This window comes from Cylas formicarius, unplaced genomic scaffold, assembly GCF_029955315.1.
Source record: "Cylas formicarius isolate icCylForm1 unplaced genomic scaffold, icCylForm1.1 PGA_scaffold_5__7_contigs__length_24384050, whole genome shotgun sequence".
In the NCBI taxonomy this organism is placed as follows: Eukaryota; Metazoa; Arthropoda; class Insecta; order Coleoptera; family Brentidae; genus Cylas; species Cylas formicarius.
Window position 1 is genome coordinate 3,301,913 of NW_026844341.1, and position 15,710 is coordinate 3,317,622.

Sequence of the window (15,710 nt, forward strand, 5' to 3'; positions counted from 1 at the left end):
CCAATTATTTAATAACGTTAAATTGCTAGTTTTATTGTACGAAACGCCGCCATTAATTACATTACATAACAAACATGATAGTTAGTGCGTGGGAGTATCACAAATTATTGACCACGCAGAACGTGGCTATCGTGCAGAATTAGCAACGATTGTTGTTACGGACAACGCTGTCTGATGCAAGGGTGATGCGTGCCTATTGTAAATGTAACCGAACGATATTCGAGGGAAAACAAAATTACAAATGTTGCAATATTTTGTGGGCAGATGTAGATATTACAACAAAATACAATAATTTTAACGTTTCTTTGATTTTCGACCTAAAACATTCTACATAATAGCGCAAATTTGGATTTGAATATGTTGCCAATAGAGCTTTTAGATTAGATAGTGTTTAGTCACGATAATTATAGAAAAGTTCAAAACAAAGACAAAACATCTAATGAGACAATTTACAGACATTTATGATCATTAAATCGGTAGACAATATTGAGAATTCAAAAGATGACCTAAATGAATAGCTATTCAAAATGCTCTTTGAATATCAATAAAACTTGGCTGCAGGTAATTAAAGAAGTGAACAGTGACTCTGAAGGTGTCGAAGAAGCTAGAAGAAAACTAAAAATGAGAGCTGCAGATTACTAAACCAAAAGTAATAAGTAAACGCTTCGTAAACTATCCAAAATCTTGAAAGGAATTTATTCGCATAAGCTTGTCGGAAAGCCCTGCAGTTCTGAGCATACTACGAGAAAAACACTAACGACAACCGAAGATTCCCTAATCCAAAATGAATCATCATTGGATTTGCCATAAGGTGAATCCAATCCAGTCTTTCAGTTCTGCGCCTGTTGGATTATAAACTAAAAACTAGGGTTGACACTAGGCAACATGTAAAGAGTTAAACCAAAAATTTTACCAAAATTAGTCAAATCTTTGTAGCAATTTGAAACATCCTCAATGAACAGGTGAATTGAAGGAACGACGTAAGATCGACAATCAGCTGGCGGTTTTGTTCTGGGTATTTTATGAGGATTTTTGGAACGTAAACTAACCATCAGATTGCTGAAATAATTCAACTCAAATTAATAGTACCCTTCTTTTAAGCCTAAGCTCAGTGCCCAACTTGTGTTGCACTATTCCAAAAAATTATTGTATTTTGTTTGTTACCAGTGAAAAATCGTTTTGATGAAACGAGTATTTACAATGTTTCATTTTTACCAACCTTTACCAAACAAAAAACCCTTGGATAAGACCAAGTTGGCGTCGATTTCGTGCAACAAACTAAACCGTTTGCCTGGTCTGTTTTTGCACAACGCCCTGTGGATTCTACGGGCCTCTTTGCAGCACTTGTGCTCGCACGTGACGTTGCTTGCTAAAAAGCATTAGGGTACTTATAGTCTGGGAGCTGGAGGTAGAAATTTTCACATCATTCTTTGCTTTTGTTCCGAAAACTTTCGCTGTTGCTACTACCACGATAAGTGACCAAGGATTTAGAAAAGATTTTAATTGTCTTTAAATATCGTCTGCTTGGACTCGACGTATTAATTTGATCAAAGTTGAGTTTGCATAGAAAGGTTTGGTAGTGAAAACAGATCGCAAAATCATTCTGGCAATGATTTGGTGCCAATAAAGTCGTTTGGCAGGTCACAGGAGCAGTTAATACGACATTTGACACTGTAGGTGTACAAGCTTAGCTCAAATTGCGTATGAACTTTAGGTAGCGATTTTTATGATAAAATTTAGAAATCATTTTAGTCCTAAATAAATCATCCAGGTAGAATTTAGTCAATTACTTTCTCATTTTTTCCTGTGGAACTTCTGGGGAGGATGCTCTGTTTCTTAATGTCAGAGAGTTTTAAATCTTAGCATTGTATCTACGATTGCCTGAACAATGGCAGGTAGACAGACTGGTAGTTGACCTACCTGTGCCTTATTGTTCAAAATTGGAATTATAGTTACTTTCCGGCAGGTGTTGAGAAAATGATTATTTTCAACGTATTCAAAGCACTTCGATATCAAAACAACATTCGGAATTGAAATGAGGATGAAAAGACTGCCATTACAAGAACACTCGTTTTACTTAAAAATAAGAAGTACCTACCTCGAAAAAAATTTCTGAAATGAACAAGGATGGTTTCAAAGGAGAAGAAGAAGAAATTTTGGAAAACTTTGAAGAAAAGGAATTCTCATTACCAAAATTCTTAAAACTGAAAATATCTTTCGTAGCAAAAATGGATTTGTCATGGACTAGAGACTATTATGAAGACATGAATGCTGATGTTTCTGAAGACTGTTTTCAGCAAATGATTTCATTAGTCCTCGATCTATTATAATCATGGATAAAGCCGAGAAAATCCGAAGGCAAAGCAAAAAACTGACATCATTTATTAGTTTACTTTAAATAAGAAGCAGAAAGATTTGCTAAAAAGGAGTTGCCGTCGACGAATAAAAATAGCGCTACTTCGCCTTCAGTCATATCAAAGTGAATTAAACCTCATAAAATGTACGGGCGGAAGTAGAAAGGCATAACACCATTTTTAAAAAGAATGACGTTGAAACCCCACTTGCGAGAGGGAATAAATTCAGTAAAACTGAAATAGAAGAAAGAATGAAGCTGATAACACGTTAAAAATCCCAGTAGAGCGAGTAATTATTTTTCTAGACTCCGACGACTATAGTTCATCTGAATAGGCGGAACATGATGAAGAAAATTTAGAAATGAAGCTGTATTGTAGCTAGTAGATATTTTTGAATAATAACATTTATTACAATTTATCTATTCTCATATATTTATATTATTATATTTATTATTCTATTAAACCAGCAGTAGTAACGCTGTTGCCACAGCACTTTCATTTACCAAAAATGATTCAGAGTGTGCAAGTCTTAAAGAATTAAATGCTATTACTCTATTTATAACTCTCCCTCGCACTAAGAAACAGAATTTAGTGTAATCCCTTGACGTAAATATTGCATAACATAGTGGCTTCAAAGTTAGAAGTTAGCCATCAAGTTGACCTGATTTTAATATTGATTCGACTAATACGGGTGCCTTCAAATCGGGTCTCGTGAATTTACAAATAAATTACCCGCGAAAACCACAGTTATCGCGGAATCTTTATTTTCCGTACGGCCCGTTTCAAATCGCTCATGGAAAATATAATAACGGAACGCGAGCAAATGGCCTGTGCCTCCTGACCCAAATATAAAACGCTTTAAATATAGAACAGCGCGGTGGGCGGGTTTCATCGAAACGAAAATCAAATCGGATTGCATCACGAGATTAATATGGCGAAAACCACGGGCGAGCGAGATAGAGCGAAAACATTACACCCTCGCGATAATCGTTTACAGGTTACACGGTGCGCCAATAATGGTATCCCTTCATTTGGTGCATTTGCCGACTCACTGACAGGCTTGTTTCTACGATGTGGAGGGGTCGAAAGTGGTTCCGGTCCATGAATTGGTTTATTCAGAAACGTAAGCCTTGAATGGCACAACTAGTGAGAAGTCTTTATATACCAGGAAAACTTAACAACTTAAACTCTGGGTAGCAGAGATTGAAGATTGACACTAACACAGATTTCATGTTGCCATAGTAGTCAATGAGAAAATTTGTAAATCAGTGGTGAATTTTGTCCCCTACACAGACAGAATAATCATGCTCCAATTATAATCAAATAATGTAATTCAAGTGCATGCACCTACAACATTTTAAGAATTTTTTGTCAATTTGGACGAGGTCCTGAGATCAACACAGAGTATATATCCTTTTATATGGTGCAGAGGCTTAAACAAAATAACAAAGTATATGGAAGTCTTCGGATATGGGGTGCTACCGATGGATTCTGAGAATATCATGGATGGTGAAGGTAACAAACGCTGACAATCAAAAGACAAAAACGTCAGTATTTGGATGAGGATTATAGAAGTATGTACTAGTGAGAAATATCATGCAGGGCAAGATAAGGGGTAGAAGAAGTGGAGGACGAACGGAAGATGACTGCGGAATTTAAGGTAGTTGCGTGACTGCAGTTTTAGTGAACTATTTAGAATAGTAGCCAACATAGTGAGATTAGCAATGATGATATAACTTCTCCTCCAGGAGTGGCACCAGAAGAAGAAGAAAATCATCAACTTAGTCACGTTTAACTATGAGTTATAGCATATCTTGAATAATGAAATAATTGTTCAAAAATGGGTAAAATAATAGTGTTTTGAATTGACAAAAAAAAAAAAGAAATTGTCATTGTATATAAAAAAAATGACAAAAATGCAAGCGAATACATTACAAAAGTATATAGATATACAAATAACGCACTAATTATTTGGGGCAAATTATTACAGAAAGTTTGTTGGCTCAGAAACGTGTAGACACACTTTAAAAAAATGTTGCAGCTAGTGCAAAAAAAAAGAAACTGACATAAAGCGTACAAAAATTGGAATAAGAAAATGGATTCAGTCGAGATCTTTAGGTATACATGAAAAACTGCTTGTTTAATTAAGAATGAATTAACAGCAGTTAAAAAAAAATTTGCAAATGTCTGCGGAAGAGTTTGAATTTTTGCTTGATTTAATGAAAGCTAAAATATGTGAAAAAGATTGCAAAATGCTTTTGTGATAGAATGACTCTACCACAAGAGCGCCTGACCTTAACATTTTGCTGTTTAGCAACAGAAAATAAAACCATATTTTTGTTGTAAACGAATTTTTTGCCGAATATCTTATTTTCATAAAAAATTTTCTTTTGCCTTTTTCTCCACTCCTGATTGAGTTTAGGTTTCATGTTCTGATGTGTCAAATAGTTTTGCTACATTTTTTAAGTGCGCCCTGCTTATTACGCTATTCCATAATTATTTGTACAGTCAAAATTAAAAAAAAAAAGCATATCAAAATTGGAATTTTAATTAAAAATAATTTAAATAAATAACTTCGATACTTTAATAAGAATATATAAAATAATACTTTATGTGCGTTTAGAATGTAAATTTGTTTTTCACTTCCATTCAATATAAAGTTAGTTAATGACTTTTTCATTTTTCAACAACCTCCGTTCAGGGTGAATCAAAAATTATTTGTATTTTTGGGTTAGCTAAATTGTGAGTTATCAATGCCCCTGTATAATACAGAACAAACCTCTCTATAAGCAAAAAACTACATCTATCCTTGAAAAACTACAACCAAATTTTATAGCTTTCTACTAATTCAAACATCGTAATAAACAGTTTATTCAAACTTATGTTTTAAACAAAAAAACACTTGAGAAATAATACAGGGTAGATAAGTGTTACGCGTTTCTCCTATACCTATATAATACTTCAGTTTATCAACAAATTTTTGAGTAGAAACGTCTGCTTAAAAGTGCACATCCTACGAAAATAATTGCAATTATACAGAATATCTCATAAGTATCTCATAGCGTCTAACTTTATAATTTTAAATGAGATACTCGGTATATTATCACATTTCTGTATTATTAAGACATAATTTATAGCTTACAGGGTGATTTCTCAAATACGACGCCCTGTAATACTATTGCATGGTGAGATGCAAAATTTGGATATAGTTTCTGTGACCATGCCTTTCAATTTGGTTATTTTATGTTTTCTATCAGAAGTTAATCAAACTCCAAGGTTATTTCTAGTTAAGTTAAATTTCTCGTTTAATTTACATTAAATAAGTTAGGAGGTTCTAGAGCTTATCACTTAGATCAACGGATTTGAAATTGAAGCTTTTCACCTCTGGAGCCTAAATTTTCAATGATATAGATTGTTTTAAATACAGCCATTTCATGATTTTTAACGCTTATGCCATGCACAGAAGCACAATAATGGCACTTAGGAAGTCGGAAATTTATTTATCTAAAAAGTGTGCCCAGAATTTAGAATTTAGCAAGTAATCACCAATGAAAGACTTATTTTTGCATTTGGAAAAACAGGATTTTGTACCTTTGAAAATACGTAAATTATTGACACCCAATTTTTTTTTCAAAATATTTAAGAAACATTTGAGATTATATATAGGAAAACCAAAAGGAACCTGCCATTTAATTTGCTCATAAATTTAAAAATGAATAACACACAGAGGGTTCAAATTGAGATATACCCTGTATAATAGCAACTATGTTGATTGCTACGATGCTACTTTTCCAAATAAGCGGCAACGTCGTAGCCCGAAAAGTATTTTAGATCGCTATGCAGACCGCCAAATTATGAAAATGACCCTATGCTTTGTTTTCCGTAAACCACCCTGTATATATCTTTGGAAATAGTCAAGGTTCATTTTTTTACTTGATAGTTTATAAGCTAACCGAATAACATTGCATTGTCCTGACCAGAAATAGTCAAATGGCATACGAAGTTAACGTCTTTAGTCTTGCAAGCATTTTTTCCTAAATATAATCACATTTTATAAAATATGGCAGAATGATTAACATAAGAGTTGTCTCATCCATAACCCAAAAATTGGCTCCAAAACGGGGCGCTTCCTGATAAATTCATCCTAAAAAAATTAATGATCAACAGCGCCCATTTGAAGCGATATTTACTTGTCAACGAAGTAAGAGGACAATGAGAATGCGCACGCATTGTTAGTACCACAGCAAATAACGACATCAACGTGATTTACGAAAAATAATTTATTTAAAAAACCAACAAACATATTAGTTCAAAAACCACACAAAGCATTAATATCGACAAAGAGATCGTCAGCATTCCATCGCACGACTTACTTTCACCCTGGGCAGTCATATCGTCAACAAACTGCTGCAGATGTTTCGGCAGCACCTCCACACCTTTCACCTTGTCCCCATCCAGTACCAGCACGGGTGGTACTTCGTCTACTTGAACCTTGCACCCTGGAGCTGCATCGTTGCCGTCGCTGGTGTCCGGCTTTCCGAGCTTCTGCTTCACTTTATCCATAAACTCCTTCTCGATCTCAATGGGATGAATAATCTCCTTACTCCTCCCTTTGTCCTTGTCGTTGCTCAAATCGTGGCTGGATGATATTTTGATAACTTTTTGTTGTTTCCTTTCCTCCCGTTCCGAAAACTTGTCCATGTACTCCTCGTACATCTGCTGCCGGAAGAATTCGGTGGGAAATACTGGCATCGACGTAGGTCGTAACTTTTCTCGCCTCTCAGCAAAGTCCCCCTTTTTGGACACGTAGAAATCGTCCACCTCAAACTTGTTTCTGCTCGGCGCCAGCTCAGCTTGGATTTTCCTCTTCTCCTCCTCCAGCTGCTCCAGTTCGCGTTGTATCTGTCTTTCCTTTTCCATTATGTCTTGTAACTGTCTCACGTAAATTTCCTGCGGCAAAGAGCATCGTCGCGGAGCACTTTTGTGCGAAACCGAATTTTCACTTCGCAAGTTATTAATAGGAATACTCGTCGAGTCGAGATTCGACATGCTTTTGCTTTTATTTCTGGCGATCGCCAGCCACTCGGTTAAGTTTTTCGCTTTCAATCGCTCACACTCCTCGTTATGCTCGAAGTACAGGTAATTGTCCGCGTCTTCATCTTCTCGAATTATAGACAACAGCCGATTGGCAGGTGAAACGTCCTCGTCGGTACTCCTCTTGGTCAAGTCGGATAATTTATTTCTCGTCTCCCGCACTGAGTTGTGGAATTTCGTGGTCTGGTTCATCGAAACTGAAACAGGGTTCCTATCAATAAACGCAGGGATCGGCCTGGTTAATCCCCGAAAAGGAATGTCGCACGTAAGATTATCTATACTTTTAGAAACCTCCGCCAACTCCTCCAGCATGTCCGTGCCGAAAGGGAGCGCTATCAGCGCGTCCAAAACCAAACACCTTAGCGAAGCAGGTTGGTACAGGTCCTTGCTGTTAATGTCCTCCTCCTCTTTGGTGATGGAGGTTACGTCAGCTATGGAAGAGTTTGGATTGTATTTTGCCGTACATAACGAACTTTCTTTGCTGTCGGTACTGTCCGCGCTGTCCGATAGGGTGGGGCTTAAAATGGAGCTGTGAACCATCGTTCCATCTGATTTACGGTTTTGAAATTGTTCATCACTCTTATTCTCACTTGCTATGGTTGATGGTGGACCACTCTTCTGCCTTTCTTCACACTCTGCTGATTTGATTGTATTGATTATCAGGTCTGGTCTAGCACTTTGTGTTCTACTGGTAGTTATATTTTCATCTGTCAGGGTGGCTGTGTTTTTAACTGCCTGTTTACATTCACTTCGATTTAGATCAGAACTTGCCGTTCCAATCGCAGTCGTATTTAATTGATTATTTTTGCAGCCAAGCAGTTTTTCATCATTCAGTTTGTGCTCCGACCGTTCCTTTACTTTAGTAGATGCCTCATTTTTTTCAAAATTTTCCCGTTTATATTCATACCGATGTTCAACGATTTTAATATCTTCCAATTTCTCTATCTTCCGGGTCAACTTTTCGCTTGAAGTTGGAATATTGTCGGCTTCTTTGAGGTGATTAAATAAAACATTTTGTTTTTTATTCTCTATTTTCTCTTCTTTGCCGAATTGAGTTGTTTTTTTTGTGGCTTCGTTCGTAGTTTGTCCCTCAAATTCCAGTTTGTCTATTTGATGTCCGTCGACATTATTACAATTGATAGAGTGATTTTCGATTGTCTTAGAAAAAAATTGAGATTTTGAAGTCAAATATGACTCCACACTATCCGTCGAGTCTTTTGTTACCGCTTCTAATCCCATAAACACATTTATATTAGCGACTGGCTGTTTTGCTTGCGTCGTGTTTTCTCCTCTTTTATCAACACTTTCTACAATATCACTTTTTCGGTTTTTCCTTTTAGTTGAAATATCTTCTTGTGTTAAATTTGATTTTTTAAATTCTATTTTGCTATTGCATAAGTAATTTTCTATAATTCTATCACTAGAATCGCCTTCGTGTTGTATCGTTTTCGACCCTTTCTCTACAATTAATTTTGTTGTATTTTTAGTAAAGTAATTATCGCTTTCGCCGGCTTGGGCTGCTTCCTCCTTAACCAAATTTGTCTCGATATTATTTTTTGCTTTCTCTTCTATTAAATTAATTTTATTTTGTTCGCCTTCTTTTGTCTTAACATTCACATTATCTGAGAAGTTAATATTAGTGCCTGGTTGTTTTGTTTGAGTCGTGCCTTCTCTTGTTTCTTTTCTTTTATCAACACTGCCGTTCAAGTAATCATCTGTTTTCCTTTCTGGTGTTAAATTTGATTTTTTAAATTCTATTTTGGTATTGCACGAGTAATTTTCTGTAATTCTTTCTCTAGAATCGCCTTCATGTTGTATAATTTTCGACTCTTTATCTACAATTAATTTTTCCGTATTTTTGCTAAAGCAATTAACGTTTTTGTTACTTTTGATGGAAGTTTCTTCCTTAACCAATATTTTTTCCGTGGTTGTTTCGATATTATTTTTTGCCTGTCCTTCTGTTAAACTCCTTTTATTTCGTTCGCTTCCTTTTGTCTCAACATCCACCTCAATTGCGACATTAGTAACTGACTGTATTGTTTGCGTCCTGTGTTGTTCTGTTTCCTTTCTTTTATCGACACTGTCTTTCAAGTAATCATCACTTACACCATTTTCTATAATATCTGTTTTTGTGTTTTTTTCGATCAACTCTTGTTGTGTTGAATTTGATTTATTTAATTCTGTAATCTTTTCGCTTTTATTTTGTATGTTTGAAGTGACCTCTTTTTCCTTAACCAATTTTTTTTCCGTTGTTTCGTTATTACTTTTTGTTATTTCTTCTGTTATTTTCTTTTTATATTTTTCACATTTTATCGTATCAACATTCGCCCTGCCTGTCAAGATATTTTTCAAATGAGTTGCATGAGGTGGTTCCTTCTCGCTTAGCACGTTCGGTATTTTCGTATAATCAAAAAAGATCGACTTCGCCTCGCACACCTTCTCATTCTTCGGGGTAACATTGTCCGGCGTCGGAGGCGGCGTTAATTGAGAGAACATCGAGTTTTCGTAAAACGTTTTGCAAACATCCTCCTCCCGTGGCTCTATCGTAGACAGACGATTGGTCAGAGATTCATTATTCGCATCAATGCATACCTCCAACGGCAGTTCCGGTCGTGGAGGCGGTTGGCAGTCGTTATAAACGTCGGTAAAATCACCTGACGACGTGGAAGATTCTCCAGAATCGTTGATATAAACAACTTCGACTTCGTTATCGCTCTGAGGCACCACCTTCGTGTTGCAAATACTTTCCTGGAAGCCGTCTCGGTCCACCAACTTGGTCTCCACCAGAACCGCGTCAGGCTGCTCTAGCTGGCGGAACGTTTTGTTTTTATTCCTCCGGGGCGGAACCGGAGGCAGATCGAGCTCCGGGGTTCCTTGTTTGAGGTGCTGGGAGGCGCCGGACGGTTCCTTATCGCTGACGTCACTCGTTTCTTCGGAGATCGCATCGAGGTAACGCGGGTTCTGGCATATAGGCAAGAAGTACTGTTCCAGCTCCTTCCTGTTTTGGTGTTTTCGCGTCTTGGGGTCCGATTTTTGGGTCAGCTCTTGCGCCGACTCCTCCGGCGAGTTGATCAGGTTCAACCCGTTCAGGAACGTTCGCAATTCTTTTTCTTCTTCGGGCGATATCAGCGACCGCGACTCTACACAATCTTCGCTCCTTAAATTTAATACTATACCGGGTTTTTCCGGGTCTAGATTCTCTTCCGAGGAGGCCTCCCGTATGACGGCCTCGTCGTAGCCCCCTTTGTCCTCGGACTCGCCTACTTCCGACAGCTCTTGTATTTTGGGCACGTCGTCATCTTCCAAACTTTTGCTTTTCGCTTTCAGTCGCTTATCCAATTTCAACTCTTTTGGAGATTCCACTTTGTATTCCTCTTTGGTCAGTTGCTCGACTTTCTCGGGGACTATTTCTTTAATTTCCACGACGTCCCTGAGCAATCTGCGTCGTTGTCTTCGCCTTTTCGATTTGGACACGCGCGCCGCACCATCGTTCATGTCTTCTACGTCCGATTCGAACGTGTTCGAGCCTGTATCACACAACGGCGGTCGCTATAACGTGTAATTAGGATGGGAAGAACACCAAGAAATGAAAATAGTCGAGACACCTGACGCGATAACGATAAAAAAAAGTGTCGCGATATTATTCTTTGCGTGTAGAATTACTTAACTCGGCCGCATAATCGTCCGCTTGACCTTGATCTTCGCGACGCGTCACAACACTTTTTCGTGAGGCACGGGAAAGATGGCCGTTAAAATTTTAGCACAGACACCACACAGAACGCGAACCATGGCGGATTAATTTGCAATCATGTTAAAAAAAAGCGTTCGCGGGAGCGAGTGTTTATTTGTTTCGAGACGTAGGTATATTTTTAGAGATAATTCGGTGCCATTAAGTACATGCGTTACGACGCGGTCGTATTGTAATCAGTAGCGTAGAAGCAGCGCGACTAAAAAGTTATCGTCGATTTTCGGAAAAAATCCGCTTTTGTTTATCGCGGGCTTTGTTTAACGTAGTTTGGCGTGCGCCTATCGTCACGGCCGATATCTTTGAGTTGTCGACGAAGGTCTAGTTTAGATTCGTCATGTGGAGTTGTACACGGTGACACAAGTTATATGGACAAATTGGAAGGCATTTAAGTAAAATGTACATCGTATTCCAAATAAATGGATCCATACGATCTGAAGACCCATAGGAGATACAAAAAAAATTTTCTTGTACTCTCCTGAAAATATTATAAGTTTGTTGATACAGGGTGTCTCAAAATGTGTCCCCTGCGATATAAACTTTGTTATTTCAAATGGACATTTTTGGAATTCTTGGTTAAAATAAAGGTCGAATATTCGAATTTTGCATAGTTTATGCAGAAATGTATTCTTTTTTCATATTTTGACTGCCCCATATAAAATTGTGTTGTGACGCAGCCGATCCAGGTATTGCAATGAACATTTAACCACAGACTAAGGAAATGATGCACTACTCAATGCGTTTGACAGATGCGCCTCAGCTTATTCGGGGTGTCCCAAATAGGTGGTGATGTTTTAGCGAATTCAATTAACAAAATCTCAAGATTTTCAAATGGAACACCCTATATTTTTATTCAGATATCAATTCTAGGAAAAAAAAAGGTAAGTTACTCCAGATATACGATTAAAACCTATTGCTAACAATGCAGATTTAATAAAACTTCAGAATTCATGTTTAAAGAAACATTTAATGGTTCATTATCTAGCTTGATTGAAAATTACAAATAACAAAAATAAGTCATTAAAGTTTATAGGCTAACTAACCAAGGTAACAAATTTGAATAAGTAAATCTATAAAAAAAGTTTACTAAAAAGTCTTCGTTAATTCGGTCCATAAAATTTAGTTAAAAATGTTCCTCTTAAAATGTTCGTTTAATCTGGCATCAAAACAATAAAGAAATATCAAAATATTTAAAAATGTATTGTATGACATCACAATCTTTTTTTTTTGACAGATTAAGGTATAAACAAACTTGCACGTTTATGTTTGTTTTTCTTGTTTTTTATTTTTCTATTTGAAAAGTTCACAGTTGTCAAGTTTTTTGTTAGTATATATGTTATTTCTATTTTAAATAAGTTATAGTTTTTTGGTTAACCTATAAACTTTGATTATTGATTAATCAAGCTAGATAATGAACTATTAAATGTTTCTTTAAATATGAATTCCGAAGTTTTATTAAATGTGTTAAAGTGTGTAGTATAGAGTCGATTTTTCTCAAAATATGCACGTATTAATGGACAACCTGTATTGTTAGTAATAGGTTTTACTGGTCTAACTTTAAAAGAAATAGTATCGTGTCTTTGCTATTTAAACAATACCTAATATTGCTAAAAAGTGACCTAACGTGGGCAGCTTTAAATTCAACATGAATTTATGCGGGTGTTATTTTAAACCTCGAATATCTCAAAAAGTAAGTAAAATTTAAATATAAAATTAATTACAAACTTACCTTGTTTTTTTGTCCTAGAATTGATATCTGAATAAAATTTGCAAATATTGAGTTTTGTCAATTTAATTTGTCAACTAAATGCGCAAAAACGCCACCACCAATTTGGGACACCCTGTATATGATGAGGCGCATCTGTCAAACTGATTGAGTGGTGGATCATCTACTAAGTCTGTGGATAAATTTTCGTTGCATTACCTGAATTAGTACCGTCACAACACAATTTCATATAAAAAAAACACATCACCTCAATTTCTACCTAAAGTATGCAAAATTCCAATAGGAATTTCTTAAGAAAGTGACCTTTATTTTAACCAAGGATTCCAAAAATGTCGATATATACACGGTGTTCCATTTAAAATAACAAATTTGATGTCGGAGGGGACACTTTTGGAACACCCTGTGTCAATAAAACTATAATATATTAAATCTTCTGGAGAATCCAAGAAACTTTTTTTCGCATCTCCTATGGGTTTCCAGATCGTATAGTGGGTCATTTTATTTGACACGCACTCTCATTGGTCGAAACTAAACGCTGGTGCATTTTGCCAAACGTCACTAAAACGTAGTACGTTTTGTTATGTTTTCTGGTGCTAGTTTTACACCGACAATTTCTTCATGGATTAATTGCTGAAGTTGGTTAACGAACATATTTGACGAGTGTAATACCCCACTTTGATATCGAATTCTCGTCTAACAAATTCGCGAAGTTCTTCGTCAATTTTTGCGTCAATTCGTCAAAAAGAAAGGTTATGTTACTGTAAATTAATAAACGAGTACCTCTGAATTGTATCAAAGACTTTACGTAACTTTGCTTAGTAAGTGGGGCTGGTGCAGTTGAACTAAACCTTCTTTATATAATGCTTCTGGACAGACGAAATCCAGTGAGAGCAAGTGAGTGTAATCTACTGATAGCTAATGGGAGTCTGCCCCAAAGCATTAATGCCTATCTAGTTTAGAGAATCTGACTTCAATATAAGTCGACCGTTTCTAAAATAAGTTCTTCTAGGTTTCACGCATCTGCGCTAAATTCCAAGCACGCAAATGAAAAAAGCAGAATAAAATACAAACTTCATGGATGCTTTTTTGCAATTTTAAAGTTAAACAATATAATCATTTGTAATTTGAAGAACTGTGGGTGCCGATACTTAGAAGACGAATCTTGGATATTATTTACCAAGCCCGGGAAGAGGAATTGAAGATGGATACCGATCTATGCAAATATAATGATGTGTGTGTGTGTGTGTTGTAAATAAAAAAGAACTGGAAAGTTGGGCCATTTATATCTTTTTAATTTTATACAAAAGAAACACCACCTTTTGATATTGAAATAAAACCTACTCAAAAAAAAATACAGTTTTTTTGTTTTGTAAAGAATTAAAAACTGTTAATTCTGGGGTTCTTTTAAATAATAAGAACTTCTATATATCAATAGTGTTAGTCCATTTATTTATCAAAGCTTTCATTTGACATCCTCAATAACTATTTAAACTGTTCAGGGTCCTTTTTAAACTCTTGTTTCATCAATTTATCTTCCAACCAAGACCGGACCCACCTCCTTTTTTTGATGTAAGTTAGCAAAAAAAATAGGTTATATAACAGTTTGTAATTTGTAAAACTGTGGGTGCCGACACTTAGAAGACTAATCTTGGATATTATTTACCAAGCCCGGGAAGAGGAGTTGACCTATGCAAATGTAATGGTGTATGTGTGTGGTGTAAATAAAAAAGAACTGGAAAGTTGGGCCATCTATATCTTTTTAATTTTATACAAAAGAAACACCACCTTTTGATATTGAAATAAAACTTACTCAAAAAAAATGCAGTTTTTTGTTTTGTAAAGAATTAAAAACTGTTAATTTTGGGGCTCTTTTAAATAATAAGAACTTCTATATATCAATAGAGTTAGTCTATTTATTCATCAAAGCTTTCATTTGACATCTTCAAAAGCCATTTAAACTGTTCAGGGTCTTTTTTAAACTCTTGTTTAATTAATTTATCTTCCAACCAAGACCGGATCCACCTCCTTTTTTTGATGTAACGCTCTCTCTTATAGAATTGGTCAACATAAAATCATTTCCAGATGGATTAGAAATTAGAATAACGAATCAAATTATGATTTCAGCTATAAATAAGACTCGACCTGTTTTTTAATTTTGCATAAATATGAAGATGTAAATCTTTGTGTGGTTTCAAATATATTATTGAGAGGACCAGTGCTTTAAGAGGCAGTGAATCTCGTTTACTCATTACATTTAAAAAGCCTTGTAGGGCAGCAACTATACCCAACAAAAGCAGATGAATAAAGATAACTTTAGAAGATAGTGGTGTCTACACTTCTATTTTTACTGCTCACAGAACTCGACATGCCTCGACATCGTCTGCGTTTTGTAAATGTGTCAATTGATATGATTGGAAAAACGGCAGATTGGTGAGAATGCTCTAAATGTTTTGCCCTTTTTTTTATAATAGACCTATTTGTACAGCAGGTGCAGGCTTTTTTGTTAATGCCACATTTGGGACATAGAATTTTTCAGAAGGTTTGTTTTCTCGGACAACCATTTATTTTGTATTTGTACTCAAGGCTTTCATAAACTTCATAAGGTTTGGAGTTCCTTATATAGCCGAATAAAATCGTTTTATAACAAATTTGCTGAGTTGCCTTTGAAAGTCTACGTATATTGATTTCATAGAAGAGGTGTAACATATAATTCGATGATCAAACGAACTTACCTGGTAAGTGAAGTTCGATCGTAATTATATGTTACACCTCTTCGTAGAAATCACCCATT

At 35.9% G+C, this 15,710-nt stretch overlaps 1 protein-coding gene and 1 long non-coding RNA gene across 10 annotated transcripts in view; one reads left to right on the top strand and one right to left on the bottom strand.

Moving 5' to 3' along the window:
* Positions 1-15,710, bottom strand: part of LOC132701744 (uncharacterized) — a 190,533-nt gene that overhangs the window by 75,259 nt on the left and 99,564 nt on the right. For 8 of the 9 annotated variants that reach the window (XM_060669900.1, XM_060669901.1, XM_060669903.1 and 5 more), the window contains exon 8: positions 6,728-10,975. In XM_060669900.1, coding sequence (XP_060525883.1) covers positions 6,728-10,975 — 4,248 coding nt within the window. The remainder of the gene's footprint in view (positions 1-6,727; positions 10,976-15,710) is intronic. The other variant, XM_060669907.1, reaches the window with a different exon arrangement.
* Positions 10,957-14,659, top strand: LOC132701746 (uncharacterized). Its single transcript, XR_009618816.1, has 3 exons — positions 10,957-11,592; positions 13,517-13,813; positions 13,929-14,659. It is a non-coding gene; the product is annotated as an uncharacterized LOC132701746 (long non-coding RNA).